At 26.5% G+C, this 25,296-nt stretch overlaps 1 protein-coding gene across 1 annotated transcript in view; it reads right to left on the bottom strand.

Annotated features, from left to right (window-relative positions):
- LOC100214470 (eukaryotic translation initiation factor 3 subunit B) overlaps positions 1-25,296 on the bottom strand; it is a 42,982-nt gene that overhangs the window by 11,441 nt on the left and 6,245 nt on the right. The window contains exons 2-12 of the mRNA XM_065803580.1: positions 20,674-20,866; positions 18,741-18,860; positions 17,793-17,850; positions 17,580-17,708; positions 17,142-17,345; positions 8,561-8,637; positions 7,873-8,125; positions 1,993-2,064; positions 1,838-1,910; positions 1,463-1,670; positions 849-1,300 (exon numbers count right to left, since the gene is read on the bottom strand). Coding sequence (XP_065659652.1) covers positions 849-1,300; positions 1,463-1,670; positions 1,838-1,910; positions 1,993-2,064; positions 7,873-8,125; positions 8,561-8,637; positions 17,142-17,345; positions 17,580-17,708; positions 17,793-17,850; positions 18,741-18,860; positions 20,674-20,866 — 1,839 coding nt within the window. The remainder of the gene's footprint in view (positions 1-848; positions 1,301-1,462; positions 1,671-1,837; positions 1,911-1,992; positions 2,065-7,872; positions 8,126-8,560; positions 8,638-17,141; positions 17,346-17,579; positions 17,709-17,792; positions 17,851-18,740; positions 18,861-20,673; positions 20,867-25,296) is intronic.

The raw sequence follows: 25,296 nt of genomic DNA, 5'->3' as shown, positions 1-25,296 counted from the left end.
TACTAACTTATTAGTGCTCTGTTCTTTAAGAACATTGAGCACTCTATTTGTAGAATACACTAATATATATATATATATATATATATATATATATATATATATATATATATATATATATATATATATATATATATATACACATACATTTCAGTACATACATCAACTGACAAATAGCCTGACTCACAGCAGAGTGCTGCTACATCGACTGAGGGCTTGGGATGGGGCAGCAATTTTTTCTTTTATTATACTTCATTATTCTCTTCTTTTTCTGAAAACGCCGTCTGTATTTTTTTTTGTCTTTGATTTTCTGAGTTTTTTTAAAGTTATTTGTCAGGCTGGAGAAAATTTATATATATATATATATATATATATATATATATATATATATATATATATATATATATATATATATATATATATATATATATATATATACACACACACACACACACACTATATCAGCCCTCGGAATTAGGGTTAACATTTGGCAATGCCAACCTAATACTTTTGCCAACCTGATGCTGACGTTTGACAGCTTGAGGTCGGCAATTAATTGCTGACCTGTTTTTTCTTAGTTCCGAGGGTTGCTATACTATACTTTAACTAATAAACTCATTAAGTATTTAAAATTTAAACTAAAAAAAGGTGGGAACTAAATCAATTAAATAATATGGCTGATATTATTTTTTACTCAAATATTTTACTTGTAACAATATACTATTTTGTATATTTGAGTATGTTGGGCCTAATGTTCTTGAAAATAAAGTTGAATTAACTTGAGTGTGTATACACAATATAACTAAAAACATTTATTTTTTATAGCTTTATATTAAAATTTAAAAGATTACCTTCTCGTAACTGAAGTCTAAGCATTTTGTAATCTTCAAATGTCTCTTCATGGCGTTTCCGAAATCCAGAGAAATGATCGTGTAAAGCGCGCCGTTTTTCAATAAGTTCTTTTGAGGCTTTTGTTTGTGACATTCTATCTTTAATTTCAAACATCTTCTGGTATTTCTTCAAACCCTTCTTAACTCTTTCTATATCTGGTTCAGTAAGAAGGGTAGGTGGTCGAGGACGCCATGCAAAATGGCTAAATTGATGCAAAACATGGCGTTGCAAAATTTTGCCTTGAAAAGACCAAATAAAATAACCATTGTCAACTTTGTGAGTCCACCAACTTACACCGCTCATAAAATATCGCCCAGTGGGATCCCATTCAATATCACTAGCCATAAAATGTTCACCTGAGTTCATAATAGTCATATCAGATGTATCTATGAATTCCAGACTACCATTTAAACTAAAATAAATTAAAATAATATTTAAATAAAATATTTAAAATATTGATGTATTCCCATAAATTTTATAACTTTTTTTTTCAAAATGAAATGAATAAATGCTTTAGTTTTTTTTAGAAAGAAATTGTCAAAAAAAATAATTTAAAACTTTAAATGAAACCAACTTTCTCAAACCAGCTAAAACACAGAATTGTCCATTAGGACACCAGGATATAGCATTACACGATTTATTTTCAAATTGCTTGATTAGTGTAACATTTCCGAGCTGAGATGACTCAATTTGATAAAAGCTTGCTGAAATACGAGGACTTTCACCATGTATGATGCAAAATTTATTACCCGTAGGTTCCCACTCAAACGTGCTAATAGTATCTTGTAAATAAAAAGAAAATATTTTTTAAAACACATAGGGTGGTTCCAAAAACAACAACTTTCAAAAATGTCTTATTAATAATGGGTATCAAAAATTAAACCTCAAAAAAAAAAATTATATAAAAATTACAATTAAAAATCTTCTAAAAAAATTAATTAAAAAAAACCTTTAAGTTCTAATGTATCAACAGGTACATTCTTTTCATTCATTCTGAATAATTCCAGGTTATAATATATTCTCTAAAAAAAAGTTATAATATATTCTCTTTAAAAAAAAAATTACTTCTGCTTTAAATTTAAATTAAACATTTAATATTAATACCTTTTTACTCTTTGTAAGCCTTTCAACTTTAACACAGAGATAGTCACCACTTTTTTGCCAAAACATTTTACACTAATAAATATGAAAAAAATTCAATAAAAACCCAATAAAACCAAAACAAAATGATATTATAATCACACAGGTTATCTGCCAAAATCTTAAGGTGGATTTCCCTGACTTTTCCCTGATGGTAGATCTCTTTTCCTTAATCGTCGACCTCTTTTTCCTGATTTTTATTTCAGTTATTATGAGCTTTTCCAGACTTGAAAAGGATCGGAGAATAATACATGGAAAAATCATGTACAGTTCAAAATAAAGCACCATTATTACATTTATCACAGTATTGTTAGTATGTTGTCATTGTTACTATTGTTATTAAAGTACATTTAAAATTTAATCGAAGTAAAATGCAAAAATACTATGCTTTTATTGACTCTATAAACTGTTTTAATAAATAGCATTTAGAACAAAATAAACTGAATTACACAAGTAAAGTAAAAGTAAAATATAAAGCTAAAATCAACATATTTTTAAAAGATGAAAAATAGACATACACCAAATGGTAACCATGAGAGAGACTAGGTTTTTTAAAATCGAGACGAGAAGTTAGTACTTCTCGTGAGACCGAGAACGAGATGAGATATTTAACAATTTTTGAAAACAAATTTATTAAAATCCAAGTAAAAAAAAAATGTAAACATGGTTTTGACAAATAGACACAAATGACATTTGTGTCTATTTGTAAACAACTTTTTCAAATCAAATCAAATGTAAACAACTTTTTCAAATATTAATTCAGAATTTTTTTGCCAAACTTTTCCTACAAGACAATGTTTTCTCTGATTAAGATGATTTGTTCAACTTTTTCTGGGTGTAAGTTGTGCCTGGATGATCGGACGACATTTCCACCTGAGCTAAAAACTCTCTCTGATTTAGTTGAACTTGCTGGAATAGCTAAAATTTGTCTAGCTAATGAAGAGAGTTCTGGAAATGTATTTGAATGCAATTTCCACCAATCAAGAATCGGAAAGTCTTTTTTGGCATCAGGGAGATATTCATACTGGCACATTTCGCTCAAAATAGGATTCAGTTCAGATGTTGGCTCTTGTGTTTCAAGTCTGACGTTTAACTTGCGCTTCAGTTATGAATTAGGGGACAGATCTGCTGAAAGGTCTCTGGCAACAGGTTGGCACTCAACATTATCCTTAACCTGTGAGACTAACCATTCTTTTGTTGTTTGAAATTTTTTAAAGAGAAATAGTTTGCTGCAGCACTCAATAAGTTTCCAGTGTGACAAAGAGGAAATCTTTTCTCAATGCAGCTTTTCAAGTTTTTTTGCGTACAAGACACCGTAGCCATTTTTTCCATCCGTCTCAATAAATTGATCAATTTTGTCACGGATTAAATAAAGAGAATCGGCGACAGTGTTAATTGTTGGAATAGACTCAGCCGACCACGTTTCTGTAGCTTCTTTAAGTGGTGCCAAAATTTCTACTGCTCCCTTGATTGATTTCCACTGTGATGCACTGATGGTCTTAGAAAAAATATCTTCATTTGCACATAAGCTGATAATTGCACTCTTTAGATGTAGGACAGAAGCCATTCAATCTAGTTCACTATTCCATCTTGTGTCAACAGATTGGCGTAACTGTCTAAAATTGATTCCTTGAGCGTCTGATTCTGATTCAAGCAACTCAACTGCAACTGTTGACTGGTGAGTTAAAGAAGCCAAATCTTTGCATATTTGCAACGCATTATCCATTCCAGCAGTCATTCCAAATGAGTCTCGAACTGCACATTGCAAAATATGATTGTTGCACAAGTATTGGTCAAGGCGCTTTGACAATTTCACTGCAAGTTTCATGTTTCTTGCCTGGTCGTTCACGCAGTACATTGGCAAATCAGCAGGCAAATTTAGTTCTTCTAAGAAAAAATCCAGCTTTCCTTCGATTAAGATACCTGTGTGTCTGCCTGGGAACTGTTGGACATGGGGTGTCCAGTGATGTAGTCTCCAATTTTTGTCAATAGCATGAAATGTCCAAGAGATGTAGCTGTCCTGAGCTCTAGAAGTCCAAAGGTCAGAAGTAAATGCAGCACTTTTTAGATTTGGCGTAATCTCTGTTATTATGCTCTTCATTCCAGCTTGAACTTATCTTGACCGAATTGAAAGCTTTCTTGAATATGTTGTTCTGTGATGAAGGCTCAGTTTAGGGTTTGCAATGTCAAACAATTTCTTGAAACCTCTTCCTTCGACTGCTGAAAAGGATGCCAGATCAGTTCAAAAGTAATCCAGCATTGCAGAGTCAAACTGTTTTTGAATGGAATTGTCTTTGTCATCTTTGGACTTTGTTTCAAGCATTTCATGGTTCGTTGTTTCTTCTTAGGAGGAGGAAGAAGAGAGTCGTCAGTTTTTTCAGAATACTCAACGTAATCTTGGCTGTGTTTTTTTTCGAGGTGACGATGAAGTCCGCTTGTGTTTCCACCTTTTGTTTTTAAAGATTTTTTGCACGCCTTGCATTCAGCTCCGTCACTTGTTTTTTGAAAATATCTCCAGATTTCGTTTTTGCTTGGTGACATTTTTGATTGTTGAAATGAGGCAAGAATATTTCTATTCAATATGAACAATGTGTCAAATTGAATTCCACTAGTAAACTAATGAAATTAAGTCGAAAGTGCACCATTTTATACAAAAAGTTTTTGTATCTAAAATCTAATTAAAAATATTTAAAATTTAATTAAAATTTTTTAATTAGACTTTTAAAAAAAATCTAATTAAAATCACGGAGTCAAAATATTAATTAATTAAAAAAACAAATTATTAAGCATTTTGTAAATTATAATTTTTAATTTAGAAAATAATATAATATTTAAGTCTCGTTCTACTTCTCGCGAGAATTTTCTATTTCTCGTTTCTCACGAGAAGTCCCATTTCTCACGAGAAACGAGACGAGATCTTGCTCATGGTTACCAAATGGATCAGAAAAAGTAATACCGAAAGAATGATAAAAGTTTAAACAAAATTTTTATTTCTTGTTAAAAAGACTGAAAAAGTATTGCCACATAAATATTAAAAAAATTTTCAAAAATAAATAATAACTTATATAATATACTTTTAAATATCTTTTAAATATCTATATAAATTTAACTTTTACTGTATTTAAATAATAATAAACTAATATTTAAAATTTTAAAGTTCTTTACTTTTCTTAAATAAATCAATTGTTTCATCTAATTTTCTAATCTCTTCTTTTTCCTCTCTTCAAGAATATCTTTTGCTTCAATAGCATAAATAAGAGCTTTTTAAGCATCATTTACAGCTTTCACAAGAATTGCATCTGAATCACTGTTCAGTGCTTTTTTAGCTTTTTTCCAGAATAACCTTTTTAGATTGTAAGTCCTTTATGTCTATAGCAAGTATGTCACTTTTTCGCTTTGGAGCATCTGTAAGGTCAGTTTCTTTTCGAGCAGCCATTTCAATATTTTGTAGACTTCGTGATTTTTTGACAGGTTCTCTCAGTTCTTTAGAGATAACTATAGATTCTGGGTTTAGGTCAAGAGCTTTCATATGGTCATGACTAATTTAATGATTTACTCATTAAATTAGGTTGTGACATATTCTTGTTAATGTTAAACCCTCTTTCAACCACTGCTTGACCATGAAAAAGAGTCAATACCATTTTGATTATTTGGACAGTGCCAGATAAACCACCAACTTTAGAAAAAAAGAACTCATCTAATCTATCATCTATTTTGTTGAAATTCATGAAAAGTTCCCTGTTTTTAGAGACAATCTTTTCTAAATATCTCTTAAATTCGGTATTACCTCATCCCCACCTTTTGGGGTAACCCAATGCAATTGAATCAAGTTATCAACCAAATCACTTATTCTTTCCTTGGCCATTTTTTCATTGCACATTATTTCTGGGTCAAAACATTTTACATTTTGCACAATGGCATATTTTTAAGGTAATTTTTCCACAAATTTACATGTTAACTGTAGAAAACACATGCAACTGTAGTTGAAAGCATAAATATATTTTGGAGTGATTTCATCATTTGTTTTTTATTCTTTATAACAGTGCTGGCACCACATCCAAAATCTGGCTTTTTAAATAGTTTATTTCTTTAGTAAAATTTGCAGAAGTTATTTGTAGTTTTACATTGATCTAAAATATCAGCTATAATTTGACATTTTGTCTTTTAATAGTTGATAAAGGCTGTCATATAAAATGGCATCATAGGTTTAGCATATTAGTATATGGTTAAAAAGAATTGCATAATGAGCTATATGAGCAAAGAAATAAAATTTTGCTAGAATTAGAGGATCCTTAGTAGCAGATAAAACAATTTGGTTGCTCATGCACGAAGGCTGCTTACTCTTTGATAGAGATTCCCTACATATTTTATAAATGCTCTCCCAAATATTAACAGCTATTAAAGCCACCTTTTCATCATTAAACCATCGAGTACCACAAAAAAGAAGAGGAAATTGATTATTATCAGTCAAAACAGTAAAGTCTTCCCATTTTGCAGAAGAATCATGGAAAAGTTTATATAGAGCTTTTAAAATCTTTTTAATACCCCAGTCTGTTTTTATTTTCCCCAGTTTTGAATGATAGATTAATCAAATGAAGACCACAGGATCCAGTTGGAATTAGTTTGTTAATGTCATTTTCGGCACAATAGTTTTATAACTCAGAGTAGAAGGCCCAATTTGCATTTGGGCCATCCATAGATCCTTGAATAAGTTTGGCTTTATTCAAAAATTCCAAACCCAACAAAAAATTATGCAAAAGACCTCCACTTCGACTATGTCCAATAAAGGTTGAGTCTAGGTAACGAGTACAAACACGGTTTAAAACACTATCCCAATAATTAACAAGATGCACCTGCCCCATTTGCACAACTGAGTTAAGACTTTCATCGAAAAAAACAGCATAAAAGTCTGACTTATTCATATCTCTAATAAAAACTGATTAAAAATGAGGAACTATTCCAAAATTTATAATATGAGCACTTGTCTTTTTGAAGAGAAAACTTTTGCACTGACAGAAAACATTGATTTAAATAAAATTGAAAGTCCATCACTGTATCGAAAAGAAAATGATGACAAAACATTTTTAAGTGTCCATCTGATCTCTGCATCAATAACCGAATCTGACACAACATGTTTGAAGAGTGGAAAATTGAACTGTGTTTTCTGACAAAGCGGTTGTAACAATATGTATATTTTTTGACACATTGGTAAATGATATACATGTCCTTTTTAAGTGAAGAGACAAACGTTCACAATGCTTTTTTCCTGTTGAATGACTTTTGAATGCTATCTGGCCCATATTAGACAGTTCAATTACACTTCTTGAATGTGGACAAACTCTACATTTTGCCAAGGGAATTGCATCCACACACATTAAACAAGCTTTATATTCTGGTATTTGTAACCACTAATCGTCAAAATATGTTGATTTCATTATTTAAGTTACTTAAACTTGTTTTAGTCTCAAGTAAATAAAAACAACTGACAATCAAATAACGTCAAATAGTTACTAGTTAATTACTAAAAGGTAGCTAATCAAGTTCAAAATAAATTTTCTTTTCTTAGAGTTAAACTGAGCGTTAAAAAAAAAAAAGACTCATAATTAAAGAGCTTCTAAAATAAAGTAAGTAATAAAAACTCTGATTTTTTCCTTGACTAGACCTGATTTCCCTGATTTTTTTTAAGACATCTAAATTTCCTGACTTTTCCCTAAATTCCCTGATCTGGCAGACACCCTGTCACATATCTAAGATATTTTTTAAAATTTATATTCAAAGATATAAATAAAAAATATCTTATTAAAATAACATTCAATATCAAACCAAAAAAATTAAAATACTTACATCTTGAACATTAAAAAGATTTTTAACACGTATCTCTTTTTTGCTTGGTAAATGCATAATGCAAAGTCTTGCTGGAGTATCTTTATCTTCAGGAACCCAATAAGCAATTATGTTTTGTTTAGGTGACCATGAAAAGTCCATTAAACCTGGTATTTTAATGCTTTTTTTCTCAAGTAGAACAAAATTAGGTGACTCATAAATACTAAGATTTTCTCCATTAGACCTTGCCACCATACTACCATCAGGACTCCATCTAAAAAATCTCAATTAGCAAATCATGAACAACAAGCATATTGCTACAAATAAACTAGTGTTGTTATCGACTAAATCTATTAAAAGCCAACTAGTCAAAAGTTGAAATTAGTAGACCTTGAAAATCGAATAGTTAATTTAATTAAATATGGATTTCCTATTAACTGACTAAAAGTAAATTTAGTCAAGTAATAATGTTAAAATCATTGTATCAGCCCTGTATAAAAGTACTAATAAAAAGCACAATATGATTAATACAAGATTTTTTACAATTTATTTCAAAAAAAAAATTAAATCCTATGTTTCAATTAAATCTACTTAATTGAAATATAGGAATTAAGACTTAAAAATATATTAGTTAATTAAGTCGATAGTCAAATTATTTAAAACCCATAACAAAACTAAAACAAATAGCTTTTGAAAGAATTAAACTTACTTGAAAACTGGCCATGTTCCACCAGCAACAAAATCTCTCTTCTTCATACCAGTCAAAATATCCCAAATAACAATAGCCTAAACCATATTAAAACTGGGTCAAAAATTTGATTGATCATATTTGAAAATGCTGTATGCCAACATGCTATTTAACAAACAATCAGTTTTAAATGTGTCTCTGTAAAAAAAAAAATTAGGTGCAGACCTTTCTTTAAAGTGTAACGCATAGAGCAATTTACATACGCCTTAAAAGTTCTAATGACAATTATGTTAGATATAAGCGCTATTAATTGATGAAAAAAACTCAAATAAAATTAAAGATTTATTTTTATTTTGTTTTTATTTTATTGTAATGATTGATTTTTTCCAAGACTTACAAAAATTTTACATTCTTATCTAACATATTTCAATTGCTATTACAGAACTTACAAATACAAAAATTCATTTTCTCTAGGTGCTATACAAAAATTAAAAATATTAAATTATGTAAAAAGGACTTGCAAAAAGAAACATGCAAAACAATTCATTTCGAAAGAACACTTTCGCAACAGTTCCTCACGAAGAGAGCATTTCGAAAAATGAATTTACGGAAAATACTCAAAAACATATATCAAACTGTTATACTTAAATAAAATGCTATTATTTTTTGTTTAAATAAAAATAGTGTAGATGATTATTTTTCAATGGTCTAAATATAACTATGGTATGTTTCTGTGTAAGCATGTGTGTGAGTACAGGTCAGATTTCTGCGAATCAATAAAGCGGTTTGTATAGAAACTTTTAGATGTTAAGAATTCTATACCAATTTAAAAAAATATATATAAAAACTTAATAGAGGTTACCGGCTAAGGAAAATAAACTGGTTTTTTTGATACTTTATATTTAACTTACATTACATCGCTTACGTTACCGAGCGATTATTATTGTGAATTTTTATATTATTAAGAGTTAGAGTTACAAAAGGATTGCAAAAGTAATAAGTATAAAAATTAACAAATTAAAAATTTTAGAAACTAAAGGCACTAACTAAACTACAACTAAACTTTTAGGCACTCTTCCTGAGTGATTTTAGTATGACAACTTAGTTAATACTTATTAAGTCATTAAATAAGAAAATCTTTGGCTTGCTGAAGTTTTTACTTACACTTCTTAGGTTTATGCGTATTGCCTTATTTTCATTAGGTTGAATTTTTAAAATGCTACAAAATATTTACATTTAATACTTTTAAAATAATTTTGACATAAAAACTGCACACAATTCAGGAGGGAGAGAGGACTCAGGTATATGTGATTGTTTGTGACAGGAGGATAGGGGTTAAGAATTGACAAATATAGGGTAACATGCTTTATGGATGACCCCCATTAATTGCATTTACAAACGATTTGTTTTACTAATATAAAAATAAAAAAGGTTCTAACTAATTTTTTTTTATATTAGAAGTATAGCGAATAAATTCTTATTTTTTATAAATGTCTAAATAAAAATATTTATATAATTCTTATTTTTTTATGTCGACCAAAATAAGAATACATAAACAAATAAAAAACAATAATATAAATAATTTTAATTAACATTAAAAAAAAATAATTTGTGATGTTAATTAAAACTCCTAATATAAAAAGTTTCAGTCAGAACCTTGTCAAACCAACACGACAAAATAAGAATTACATAATGACGTTATTTATTTTGTTAACAAAAAAAATGCCAAAACTTAAGTAAACGCATGTAGTTTTAACTTACGTTACACAAATTTAAAATTAAAATGTGCTTTAACTAATCATTGTTTTCAAAACTTTAAATGTAAAAATGTAACATTTATTATTCTATCGCATATATTAATAAAAAACTTAAGTTTTTTAACTAAATTTTAGAAAAAACAAAACTTTATTATGCTTTTGTTAACTTATGAAAATTGCAATAAAAAAAACAAACTTATGCATATGAAAAAACAAAACTTTATCATGCTTTTGTTAACTTGAAAATTGCAAAAGTTCTTTTGTTATTTTATTGAAATATATATATTTTATTAAGTATAAATTATGACCAACAACCATTTGAACATGATAGCTCCATTTTCACGCTAAATTAATTCCGCTTATGCAAATAAACTCATGGTTAGAATAACATTTTAAAATAATAGTTTTTTCATTATGCGACAATGAGAAAAACTGTAACTTTCGAAAGCATAAAAATGACTTAAATAAAATAATTTAAGTACTTAAGGTACACCTTAAATAAACTTTCATGTGTCTACATTAATATTTATTTGCCAAGAGTTGACGAAAAAGAGAATAAAGTTGGACTACTTTTTTATTTTCTGCCATGGAATTTCATATATATATATATATATATATATATATATATATATATATATATATATATATATATATATATATATATATATATATATATATACATATTAGGGTGGTTCATAAAACATCATTTTTTTAAAATGTCTGATGGCACCCCCTAAATGTGTTTTATGTAATAAATTAACACTACATTAAAAATTTTTTTGAATAAAAAAACTTTTAGGGGTCACTCAAGACTTTTAATCATCAGATGGGTCCCTAATATTTTAAAAAAAAAAGTTCTTTAAAAGCATATAATGTTGGGTCTCAAAAATAGTGAAATTTTTTAAAGCATCCAAAAACAATAATCATTTTATATAAAGATAACTAGTTTAAATTTTGACTTAAAAACTTTTTAACAAAAAAAAAAAAAAAAAGTACAAATTTTCATAGCTTTTTTAAATAAACTTTTTTTAATCTGTGTTTTCATAAATTTTTTATATTATTTTTGAAAAATTTATAAAATTTCACTTCTTTTGAGACCCAACAGGATATGCTTTTAAAGAACTTTTTTTTTCAAAATATTAGGGACCCGTCTGATGATTAAAGGTCTTGAGCGACCCCCAAAAGTTTTTTTAGGGGTCGCTCAAGACATTTTCAAAAAAACGTCAAACCTATCTGTGACACCATATTTACATAGTGAAGTGTAACTTTACTATGTAAATATGGTATATACTTAAGATATATACTTAGTATTAAAGTCTACATATAGTCTATCAGATTATGTCTATACTTCAATAGGGTGCTGGACCCCAGAGGCTATGCAGGAATCCCACATGGGTCGTAAGCTTTCTATCTTAGAAGGGCTTTTTAGGAAAAAAAATTACTTTACAACATTCTTTAAATGATTAAGAAATAATTTTTATTCACCTAATTATGCTTTCACAAATTAAATTCTTTTATTATCTGATTTAAAGTTATAAAATTTGAGAACAAGTATATTAGTATTTTGCATTTTATTATATCTATTATTATATCAAACATTAAAATATCTATTATTATATCTAACCTCAAGAATAATTTCAAATAATGTTTACTATTATGTCACTTATATGGATTTTAACGGTTGTTAAATCAACAGTTGAATAAAGCAATTGCGAGGATCAGATAGGAATTCGCAAGCCTGAAATATTTAATTAAAATAAATTGCAATTGTTGGTTTTTAAGTAATAAAAAAATATTGCTCATAAAATTAAATTGTTTTTTTAATTAAAACATATATCATTAAAACTTAAAGTTGAAATCTCAAGTTTGTTATCTGACCTTTTCATGCAATCAAAATATTTGCATAATGATAAAAAAAATGGTTGTAAAAATTTACTATTAAATCTATCTTAAGAAAATTAAAAAAATAAAAAATCTATTACTAATTAGATATTAACATAGATAAAGATATAATACCTCTAACAAGAAATTGCCATTAGACAAATTTTAAAAGTTTTTTTTTTTTTTAAATGGAAATTCCAAGTTATTAAATAAATATCATCCAATATGTTATCAAATAAACTTATATGGTAAAATCCCGCATAAATTTTAGATAAATCTTGCCTTTTTTAGATAAATCCTGGGCTTTTTAGAGCCATAAAGCATGTCACCCTATATTTGTCAATTCTTAACACCTATAGAACCAGCACGCCACTTCTACACTTAAGCAGTATTGGTAGAGTATTAAAGATTAAACTTAAAAAAAGACACATAGATGGAACTTGATATACTGGTATTACTTACGAGAAAAAAAAAACATTAAAAAAATCAATTTTTCTAAAAATAATATATGTACAATGATAAATCTTTAAAAAAATAAAGAACAATGTTAAAACTGTTAAAAGTTAAAACTGTTTTGTAAACGTAAGTAATAAATTTTAAATATTTAAAATTTATAATACTATTTATAATTTATTCAGTTTTTTTTAATTTTAAATGTTTTTTTTTTCTCTATAAAATCTTGTTTTTTTTAATTCTGATTAATGTAAAATAATAGTAATAAATAATATAGTATTATAATAAAACTATAAAATTTCAAGATTTCCCATTTGAACAATGCTTTAGAAGGTTCAAAATAAATAAAATTAAAAAAAAAAATCTTATTAAAAAATCTTAAATTTTTAAATATTAAATATTAAAATCTTACTAAAAAAAAATTATTACTGTTGATCTTGTTCTACTTTTTTTATTTTTTTATTTGAAACTATTTTTATTTAAACTTTTTTACCCAAAATGTTATAAATAATTTCAGAATATGTGTGTAATTTGATTTGATTTTGAGTTGAATCTCAAATGCTTTTGTTTTTTTAAATAGAAATATGACATAAAAATTAATAGTATAAGATGCCTCAAGTTGTTGCAATGCAGATATTAAAACAAAAAAACCCAAACAAATATTAATGCAAAAATGTAAACATTTTTGCATTAATATTTGTTTGGGTTTTTTTGTTTTAATATCTGCATTAAACAGTTATTCTGATTCTGAATTTTCTACTTCAACTCTCCATAACAATTTAATAAGCAAGTACCACAACCTTTACAGACTATTAGAATGTAAAAGGAAAACTGTAAAAAAAAGTATTAATATATACTACAATACTATAATATGATACTGATTCTGGAGAAGTTCAATTATAATCAAAATATCTTTTTAACCATATCTATTTCTTAGATCCAAAACAATGATTCAACTTTAACAGCAACATTAATCCAATTAAATAATCTCATAGAAAATCTCCACTTTTAAAAGTATAAAAAAAAGTTAGAACTGCAGTTCAAGGTTATATATATTGGGTTGATGTAAAATTATCTGGCATTTATATCAGCGCCTTTTTGTATCAGTGAAAAGTAGCATTTTGTTTGATATTTTTGTATTAAAAAACCTTTTTTATATTAAATTTTGTATTAAAATAACCTGTTTTAGAAAAATGTGTGTTGAAAACCATAGTCATATTTCCCATATTATACAGGCATTTTTCAATCTGATGATTTCATGGTTACTCTTCAAAAATATCAAAAAAAAGAAGGCTTGCGTTTCGCCAGGGGTTTCCCCTAAAGGAATACAGAAACATGTCCACAGTAAGAAAGCTATATGGTGTGTGTGTGGTGGGACAAAAGCGGAATTTTTTTACGCAAAGTATAGGAGAAACAAACTTTGAAAATGGCGAGCAATGCGAGCTGCTCCTCTAAACAGCTTCTTACGTGAGCTTTTTTTTATTGCAAAAGCTATCTGTTTATTCATTTTAGTTACAATGACAAATTATATTTTAAAGAGGAAAACTATATTTTTGCGAGATATGTAAATTGCTCCCATAATCCATTTAGGGGAGTTTGAGCTTCCTGCCGAGGCCTATATATATTTCAGGTCAGGTTCAGGATCATAATGATCACCTTGCTACTGGTATCATGTAACCCAGTACTACCTGCCCTATGTCCTGCTGCCTTGTAGGATTTGCTTATTTTAGGCAAAGTCAAGGAGAAATAAACTTCAAATAATAATTCCCTTGCTTTGTAGCTGTTGGTTGAGTATCATGTATTTTTTACAACCTTGGCCTAAAACTAAACAATAATTCTAGCAGGAGTAATTTTAAATCTATGTATATACATACATACATACATTTTATATATATATATATATATATATATATATATATATATATATATATATATATATATATATATATATATATATATATATATATACACATATATAAATGCATGACATCGCACAAAAACAGGAATTTGCAGTTATTTCTAGTACATACATAAACTATCTTATAGCCTGCTGCAGCAAATGAAAGCTGCTACATTAACTGAGGGTTTGGCATGGGGCAGCAATTTTTTTTCATTATTCTTTATTTTTTTCTTCTTTTCCTGAAAAATTAAAGTGCACATTTTTACAGGAGTGCAAAAATGATATTAGGAAAATTGCATCCTTACAAATGGATACAGTGTGTATGCATATATATATATATATATATATATATATATATATATATATATATATATATATATATATATATATATATATATATATATATATATATATATATATATATATATATATATATATATATATATATATATATATATATATATATATATATATATAGGCTTGTCCAGGAAGGCATGCAATTTCAAGTCTTTTTATGACCATACAAATATTTTGTTATGATAATTTGACCACGGTTTTTAAAAAATGTGCTGAAAAAAATGATTTTTTTTTGTTTTAGTTTTAGTTAATTTTTTTTTTTACAAAGATTCATTTGCTTTTTTTACGATAAGTTTTTTTTTAGGTTTCTTTATAGGTAAGATTTTTTAGTGGACTTTTAAAATGTATAGGAATTTTCAAAATATATTAACAGCTAAGTCAAGTTTTCAAAATCAAATAGTATTTGTGTGGTCATATTAAAGCATGAAATCGCACGCCTTTACTATAAATATACACACATATATATGTGTATACAGATATCAAAGTAAAATTTGTATTGTTTATGCGACACAAAGATCGAAAAAAGTGACCAATGGAGCCGTCCAGTTACGTAGACCTGGGTGATGTGAAAATAAAAACAGATTATAGATGGTATCATTGAATAAAAAATCATAAGAAAATATAAAATGTGTGGCAAGACTTTTGTGAAGTAGAAGAACGAAGAATGGACGCTAATAGGGCACGGGGAAAAACAACTAACGCTCTAGTCACTCCGTGTGCAAAACATATGCAACAAAGAAAAAATATTTGATCTACTGATTTTAGAGACTGTTGATGTCCACAGGTGTGATGATGTAGTACATTAGTATGTTCCGTTTAGTCGCCTAGTATGGTCTCATTATGCTTCCGCTCACTTTTAATTCAGGTGAATAGAAAGCTAAACACACTCATTTTTTATGCACTTATGGGCTAGCACATTAGAGCCAGACATAAGACCTACAGAATGGATTTCAATTGATCAAATGCACACATTAGTCACCGAGGCCACAAGCCATCACTCTTAGCCAAAAGAACTATGACCCTGTACTAGTGTGGAATGGTGTGCTATGAAGCGAGATTTTAAATCTGAGCACATAATCAGCGAACGCTAACCCGACATGCATTGTGGAGCTTCCAAATAAACATGTGCGTGATTGTCAGCATAGTCATTAGGTTATTCAGCGCCGTCACATATAGCGGGATAACCTAATGTCTGTTTTGTCGTTGTGGTGTACATTAGAAGAAGTCAGGGCTCACCAGCCAAAGAATAAATTTTAATTGTTTATGCGACACAAAGATCACAAAAAGTGACCAACGGGGCTGTCCAGTTACGTAGACCTCGGAGATATGATAATAGAATCAGATTGTAGGTGTTGTCATTTAGGTAAAAAAAAACATACATTAATGTAAAGACTATTTAGTAGGAGAAATAAAATTTAATGACTCAGGAAGAGAGGGAACCATAACTCACACTCTAGACCTGCCCGAGACCTGCACTAACGCCACTCGTCAGGGGTATGTCCTTCCAACAGGTCTCACCACCTGCACTCTACGTCATGCTAGTCAATATTACAATATAATAGGACTACATTATAAAAGCCAAAAATCCCAATCACTATCCCAGTTTTAAATACAGCTCCAACATTCTTAGAGATCTCGTGATGGTGGTGAGTAATGCGCGTGGTGTCACCATAAACAAATATGTAAATACATATAAATATCATGTACACTTACACTACAAGAGACAAAAGTGTACCCATGCAGGTATGCACATGCATTCAAATAAACAATTTAAATGTATAGAAATATCACAAACCAAATAGAAAATAGTAATTAATAATTAAGAGTAACTTACCATTTTTTTATATGGCTAAAATATGTCTTATAAATATAATAAGTAAATACCACTCATAAACATCAAAACTAAGTTAAGATGGTTTGTGGTTAGTACTAAATTAGTTAATAGAAAATGATAGAAAATGTGGTAACTCCAATAGTATGTGAAATATAAATCTTACCTAAGTAGAGACAATAACTTTCAGAGTAATGAAAAAAATGATTAGCCAGAGATGTTAAAATAAGTTAAATAGTATTTGCGTGGCCATAATAAAGCGTGAAATTGCACGCCTTATATGTATATACATATATCAAAGTAAAATTTATATATGTAAATTCTGAAACTCATTGTTTTAAAATAAATAAGCAAGAAATTTAAAAGATTATTCTCTCCTACTTAACATCAAAATATTTACATATCTTTAACATAAATACTTACGGGTTCTTGATTGTTCATATGATTGGCCGAAAAGGTAACCAAATACCGTTCACATGGTGAAAAATCAATCAGTGAAACATTTGTATGATTAAATCTATTGATTCTTGCAAATTCTTCACCACCCCATAAAACAACACCTTGTTTATGAATTGTAGCCATATAGGTTCCTTTAGGTGACCACATTACATATGACTCAGTCCAGTTCTAATAATTTTAATAAATTAATTTTAAAACTTTTTAGCAGACAGCTAAAAATGTTTTCAAAAAATGCAAAAACATGTAAGCATGACTTAAATTTGTAACTTATTTCTTGTTAGCTGTAAAAAAATTAATTGTTTATTTTTCTTGATTTTTACTTCATTTCAGATATTTTTCTTATTTGCAGATTCAACATAATTAGTAATAGTTTTTTAATATTTTAAAAAAATTTCTACTCACATCTCTTTGCTTAATAACTGTTGGAGCAGTTGGACCATTTTGTAAAATAACAACCCGTTCCCCATTTCCAGTCATCATTGAATATTGATCATTACTATCAGGTTCAAGTAACCAAGATTTTAAATTTCCCTGTAGATACAAAAAAAAAAAACTGTATAAAAATTATTCAAGAAACCTATTAATAAAAAAATAATAAAATCTTTTCAAACATACAAAATCGTTAAACACTCGTTTTTCTGGAGGAACCCAGTCAGTTGAAATATCTTTGTATCTATAAACATAATGATAAAAGAGAATAATCCAAGAGTTTAAAAGTAAATAACTTAAACTAAAATAATAAAAAGGTGTAAATTAGTAACAATATCTTAGTATATTAAAAACCATATCTAAAGGTAAAAAGAAAACAGTACATTTCAGTATTAAGAATAATAATAAAAAATAAATATTTAACAACTAGAAATTCATTGGTTTATTTATTTTTTTAAATATAACAAATTATTTTTTTTTAAATAAATTTATTAAAAAATTCAACTAATTGAATTATTTAATAAATTGATTTTTATTCTTCTAATAATTTCATGTTTTTAATTTATTACAAAGATATTCTTTCAGTGTATTAGAATCTTTAAAAAATGTTGTTGGAACTAAATGCCTTTTAACATAAAACAAGTATAAATTTTAACAAGTATCAGATTAAATTTAAGCTTATTAAATTTGGATTCCATAGAGTAAAGCTTTTTGACAATCAATATACACCAGGATTGTAACTAAATTAAAACTTTATTATAATCATTAAATTTAACTTTATTATAAAGATTAAATTTAAGCTTATTAAATTTGGATTCCATAGAGTAAAGCTTTTTGACAATCAATATACACCAGGATTGTAACTAATTTAAAACTTTATTATAATCATTTGATTCTTAAAAACTTATGCACATAGTGCATAATCTTTTGGTTAAAAAAAAAAAAGTTTTGATCTTTTAGATTTAAGATTAAGATTCCACTTGTCAGCAACTTTTGAACTAAAAATGCCTAATAAACTAAAACACAAGAGTTATGTGTGAGAGGTTTATATTTATTAAAACTCTGAATAGCAAGTATCAATATACAACAATAAAAAAGTAAAAAAAAAAAATTTAAGAATTTAGGATCACTTACTTTTCAAAATCATTAAAGGAATTAACAGCAAATGTGTGATTTTTATCAAGTCGGTACCCATTGGCAGTTTTAATAGCATTAGCTGCATCTTCTGCTTTTGGAAATTCGAGAAAAATGTACCTAGCAAATATTAAAATAGAACTTTTTTATTATTTAGATATTAACATCAAGTTTTTCATGATTAAGATACCAACATCATAAAAGTTTTTCATTATTTAGATATTAACATGAATGTTTTTTATTACTTGATATCAATATCATAAATGGCATTTGAAGATAAATTTAATAGAAAAAACTCTTACAGTATGGTTTTTTATTTTTATATAATTTTGTTTTTAACTCAACAAAAAAAATAAAAGCAATTCAAAAAAATTTTCACCAAGCTATTTTTTCAACAGTGCATAATGGCGCCTTGCAAAAAAAAAATTTTCACCAAGCTATTTTTTTCAACAGTGCATAATGGGGCCTTGCAAAAAAAAAAAAAAAACTAAAAATTAAAAAAGGTATTTTTTTAATAAGTAAATTTAAAAAAAAAAGTAACAAGTAAATTTGGAAAACTTATTTTTAAAATTTAAAGAATTTTTTTTTACTATATTTGATTATTATTATTATAACCATCATAAGACAATCTTATTATTTATTTATTTCAGAATTAACATTGGTTTCATACATTTAAAAATCATCCAAACTATTTTCACTATCAAAATCATTACCAGAGTTATCACTATGTTTACATTAATATTTATTTGAATTCTATTGAAAGCACATTTTAGTTTGAAGCCAACTTTCATGGTAACTGAAAAAATTTGCTTAAAATTGTCTTGCTTTTAAAGTTTGTTGCATTGCTTTTTGACATTTTATTTTCAGTATTTTTGCAAGCTTTCTATCAAAACTTTTGAGTTATTTCTTCAAAATACAACATTTAATAGATATCATTTTTTGTTTTGTTTGAAACTTTAAACAGATTAAATAATACCAGTGCAGAACAAACTAGAACTACATCACATTTAATAGATATAGTATCTATTAAATGTGATGTAATTTTAGTTTAATAAATAATAGTTAAACTTTAATTCAATTAAATTTATTGCATGATATTATTTCTACCAGCAATAAACAGCAAAACCTGAAATATAAATAAACTACAATTTTAGTATTGAAAACTTTATTAAAATCAATGAAAATAAAGTAATATTTTGCATATTTTGATTGACATTTCTATATGACATTCTTTTTCATGAGTTTGAGTTTAATATTCACGTCATATGTACTAATGTTTACTAGTATGCACACTCCACTTTGCCTAGGCTATATATATTTTTGACGCATACACGCTTCATTGTGCCTATAGCTATATCAATCAATGTATATATACTCTGGTGCATCTACTAAATGAAATTTAAAATTAACTATAAAATAGTAATTAGTAGATAATAATAATTTTAAAAACAGATAAAAATATGTGCACTAAAATGTAAAATTTCAGAAGACAAAAAATCCTTCTTCCGAATTCAAACCTGCATTCTACTACCTAAAAATGTTATGACTTCCACAATGCTATGCTAAGATACAACTTGAGCAGTAAATTAAATTTAATCTCAACATTTCCTGGTAGAAATATTGCAATATAAATTCACATTTATTACAACAATTACCTTTTACAATGTGATATACAGATTGCCATGAATCGAATTTCAAAATTCCTTTATTTATCCTTATAAGTAAACAATTTATAATAAAAGGTTTTACCAAATGTTACTTAACATTTTTACCATTTATTTTTTAGTTAATAAATATTAAAAAAAAGTATATAAAAAACAACTTTTATAATTTATTTATTATATCTATTCATATAATATTTACTATATGTATAACAATTTTTTAGATTTATTTTCAAACTTTGATTATGATTTTGAATATGAAATTTCATTACCCTTTAGTTTTTCCATTTTCTTCTGGATAATAGTCATTCACAATGGTTCCAAAGCTTGAAAAAACTTTATGAATCATACTTTTAAGTTTCTCAAGACGATCAGGTCCAACAATTGGGACATTGTCTACAATTATAACTGTATCAAGACTATCACTTTCTTTTGGTCGTTGTTCAAGGATATCCCCAACTAACTCTAAATTATTATTACATAATTTATTTACTAAATTATATATAATTTAAAATTTAAGTTATATTTATTTTAATAAATCAAAATAATCAAATAAACCAGCTTTGACATATTCTAAAACATTACAAGATTATATCTATAAATTCTTTAAAAAAAATTTTTTTTTATCAAGTGAAAAAAGAAATTTTTATTAGCATTTAAATTGATATTTAAAATGATATTTAAACAATGGCAAAGACGGGCAAGAATCTGTGTATTAAAACTATTTTGATCTTACGCTCTCAATTGTACATATTTTTGTAAAATGTTTAGTTCAACATTTAATGACTTTTTTTGCTGATTTTGTTTCAAATTTTAACATGGTTGCTGATATAAATAAAAATTGAACGAATGAAATCAGCAATAATAGGATTTTGATTAAAGTAAAATGAAATAGTAGTTAAGAGCTTTAAATTTTTTTTTTTTTTTAACAAGATTTTTGATTTTTTCTCTAAATATTGTAGAGAACTTTGGAGCTGCATTTAAATATGCACAAATCAAATCAAAATTTTTTTTAGCTTTTTAAAAAACTTTTTTAAAAGAAACTTCATATAATTTGAAAACTAATTTGTTTTACCCTTACATTTGAGGAGAAAGAAATATGCTCAATCAATAAGAACTTGATGGGTAATTAAAAGAACATTTAAATTTATCTATTGATTTAAATTTATACTTGTATACCTGTGAACATGATGATTAATAATTTTTGTGAACATGATTAATAATTTAAATCTTTTTAAAAAGCTTTTTTAAATGACTATTTAATCGCCTTTTTTAATCGAGATTGTGAATCACAATTGATTTTCACACCTTCACAATTAGTTTTTTTTTTTTTTTTAAATATTTTCAAGAATTGATTTTTTTTTTAACTTTCTTATTATTATTATTATTTTTCCAATTTTGCATATCTTTTTTTTACCATTCTTAAAAGGAATGTTTTTATCTAAGTTTTTTATTTGGGGTCATAAAGTATGTCACTCTAATTTTATCTTTTGAATAAAAGTATGATCACTTGCTCTCTTGCTTGGAGATTTTCATTTAACATAAAGTTAAATTTAAATTACTTTAAATCTCTGCTTAGAATCCAATAGTATTTTTAGGTTATATTTAATTTGATATACTTAATGGATAAAACAGGATAAAGTACATAACCGTAAATTTACCTATTAACTAAATCAAAACAACCAGGTAAGTTAATACGGTTAAGTTACTCAACTAATTAATTTGCTTAGTATTAAAGACTCGCAAAAGTTAGCCACACAAATGTTTCTATTTATATCTTATATGTTGTTAACATATAATAAGCTTTTACCTAATTAATATAAAAACTATTTTAACTAATAATCTCGAACAAAAACGGAATAACTTTTATTTTATTTATATATATATATAAACGAAATACTTTTATTTTATTTAAAGCGATATCAAGATTAAATATTTACTATAAACACGCAAGTTATTTTTAGAAAGATTTTCTTATTTAAATAAATTTGCGATTGAAATTTAAAATAAATAAAAAATTGGAAAAATTTAAAAGAATTTTTAACCCTCAATAATTATAAATTTAATTGCAGCAACGTCCATAACACCTGGTGGCATAGCAAAGAGCATTCCTGAAAGTTAAACATAGATCTAGCTACAGTAACAATATCAGATTAAGAACATAGTGCAAGCGAGGAAGAAAGTTTTATTTGAACCATTAACATTTTGAACGGTTAATCATAATTTGTTTCTTGAAAAAAGTTATTTAAGTTGAAACTTTCTATTACAAACATTAAACCAGTGATTATTGCGAACATTGAACCAAAAATTAAATTAAAAAATAAATTATTTTACTTCTGTTCGAACAAATTTTTTTCCAAAACAATAATTTCAGCATTTATTTAAAAAAGTATAATTTGATTTATTAAACCAAGTTTTTTTCTTTCACTTTTCATTACAAACCAATTTGAACGAAAAATTGAATAAAAACGTCAACTTAAAAACCATTTGAATGAAAAAATTAATACTTAAATTTTTAATAGTACGCTATATCAAGAAGCAAGAAACTAGAAAAAACACATTATCTAATGTTTTTTGCTTTGATTGTTTGGTCTATAGATATAGAATGTCTTTGCGCATATATGAAGTTTAAAGTTTTATGACAATTTTAATTTATTAATTAATATGAACAATTCTATTTATTGACTTTGTTTTATTTTAAACGCATTTTGCTATTTTATTTTAAACGCATGTTATTACATTATAAACTGCAAAAACAGTGTCACGAAGTTGTTTTAGATGAACACAACTTTAACAATATAAAGAGCTTGTGTCTTAAGCTCTTATATATAATATTGTAAAAACAAAATTTCAGTATTTCTTTATTGCTGTTATACAATAACAATTCAATACTCTTTCAAAATACCATGTGTTTTATTTTCAGCATGAACGTATTAAAGAGTTATCATAATAATTAAAGTATTAACTAATTAAAGTGGTTTAAATATTTGCATTTTTACTTTAACTTTTTTAAGTATTAAGTTAAGTGAAAACAATTACTTAAAGTAATATAATAGCATTAAATATGTTACTTGCTCATTACACTATACCTGCAACTTAAACTTTAAACTAACTTAAGCTGTAAACTATAACAAAAACATATGCTATTTTAAACTCCGCCAAATGACAAAAATATATGATGATATTTAAATATAAGAGATTATGTTAAAAAAAAACAATTACAAACTAAAGTACAAAGATACTATTTTATAGTAACGCACCCCCCCACACACACACACACTGGGGATAAAGAGGTGGGGTGGAGTTGAAAAAATTTTTTTTTTGTGATAAGATTTTTTTGTGTTTATTCGAGCCCTGTTAAGACATTCCTCTTTATATCTTGGAAATCTAAATTATTTTGTTATTTTGTATCGTGTTGGATGCAAACCATTTGTTGCAAAGCTGCAAAAACTGATTGGGTAGATAGCAATTTTTTTTTTAACTTCTTTTTTTAATTTCCTTTTGGATAGCCTTACTAAAAAATTAAAGGTTGTACATTACTACAAAATTAAAGTTTAACAACTTTATCAAATATTTGCTTATTAAAACTGTAAATTAAAATTTTAGTTATTTTGTATGAAAGCTTTTAGTCTAAGGAACAAAATAAGCTAAAAAGTTTTGAGTCTGGCCAAAAGACGGCAAACTTATCACTGAAAATGCCAATTAACTTATGTTACACAGAAATCAAGGTAAAAAAATTGTTTTAACTTTTAGGTCTGATTTCTGCAAATAAGTAAAGCGGTTTGTATTAGAAACTTTTACGAGATGTTAAGAATTCTATACCAACTTAAAAAAAATGTATATAAAAATTTATCAGAGGTTACCGGTTAAGGAAAAATAAACTGGTTTTTTTGATAATATATATCTAACTTATGTCACATAACTTACATTACCAAGAGTTTTTATTATTAAGAGAAAGAGTTATATAACAAAAGAATTGCAAAAGTATTGAACTCATTCATTAAAAAATAATTAACAAAGGAAATTTCAAAAAACTGATGGCACTCTTCCTGAGTGATTTTTCATAACATTTATGAAAGTTATCAAATTGAAAATCGTTTTTCCGCAAGACCAAGAGCAGCTTTAAAAAATTATTTTAGCATGACAACTTAGTTAATACTTATTAAGTCATTTAAATTAATTTTATCGAAGCTTTTATTTACACTTCTTACGTTTATGCATATTGCCTTATTTTCATTAGGTTGAACTTTTTAAAATGCTGCAAAATATTTACATTTAAACCTTATAAAATATTTTTGACATAAAAACTGCAATCACAGTTTAGGAGGGAGAGGGGGTTCATGTATATGTGATCATTTGTAACAGGAAGGAAGGGGTTAAGAATTGACAAATATAGGGTGACATGCTTTATGGATGACCCCCCTTAATTGTATTTACAAATTTGTTTTACTAAAACGAAAATAAAAAAGGTTCTAACTGATTTTTTTTTATATTAGGAGAATTGCCAATAAATTTTTTTTTTTTGTCTAAATAAAAGTATTTATATAATTTCCAAAGCTTCTCTTCAGCACAAAATGAGTAAATATTTTAATAAATAAGATAATTTTTTTAATTTTTATTAAAATCATTTATTCTATAAATGTTTTGACTATATCATAGCCATCATCAGTTAAAATATATTAAAATGCTTAAACTAAATTAGTAAAATTAAGTTAAATTAATAGAGATCTTTTAATAAAAAATACAATAAAAATGCAATTAAATAATGTAATGTTTTAAAAAGATAAAAGAACTGGTAATGTTAAAAGGAACTAAATTGAAATTGTCATTTTTAAATGGTTCATTTGTTTATTATTAGTGGGTTTTTCCCACTCTATGTACATGCTTTCTTTGAG

This window comes from Hydra vulgaris, chromosome 08 (genome assembly GCF_038396675.1).
Source record: "Hydra vulgaris chromosome 08, alternate assembly HydraT2T_AEP".
Classification (NCBI taxonomy): domain Eukaryota; kingdom Metazoa; phylum Cnidaria; class Hydrozoa; order Anthoathecata; family Hydridae; genus Hydra; species Hydra vulgaris.
This window is presented reverse-complemented; position numbering and strand designations above follow the sequence as displayed.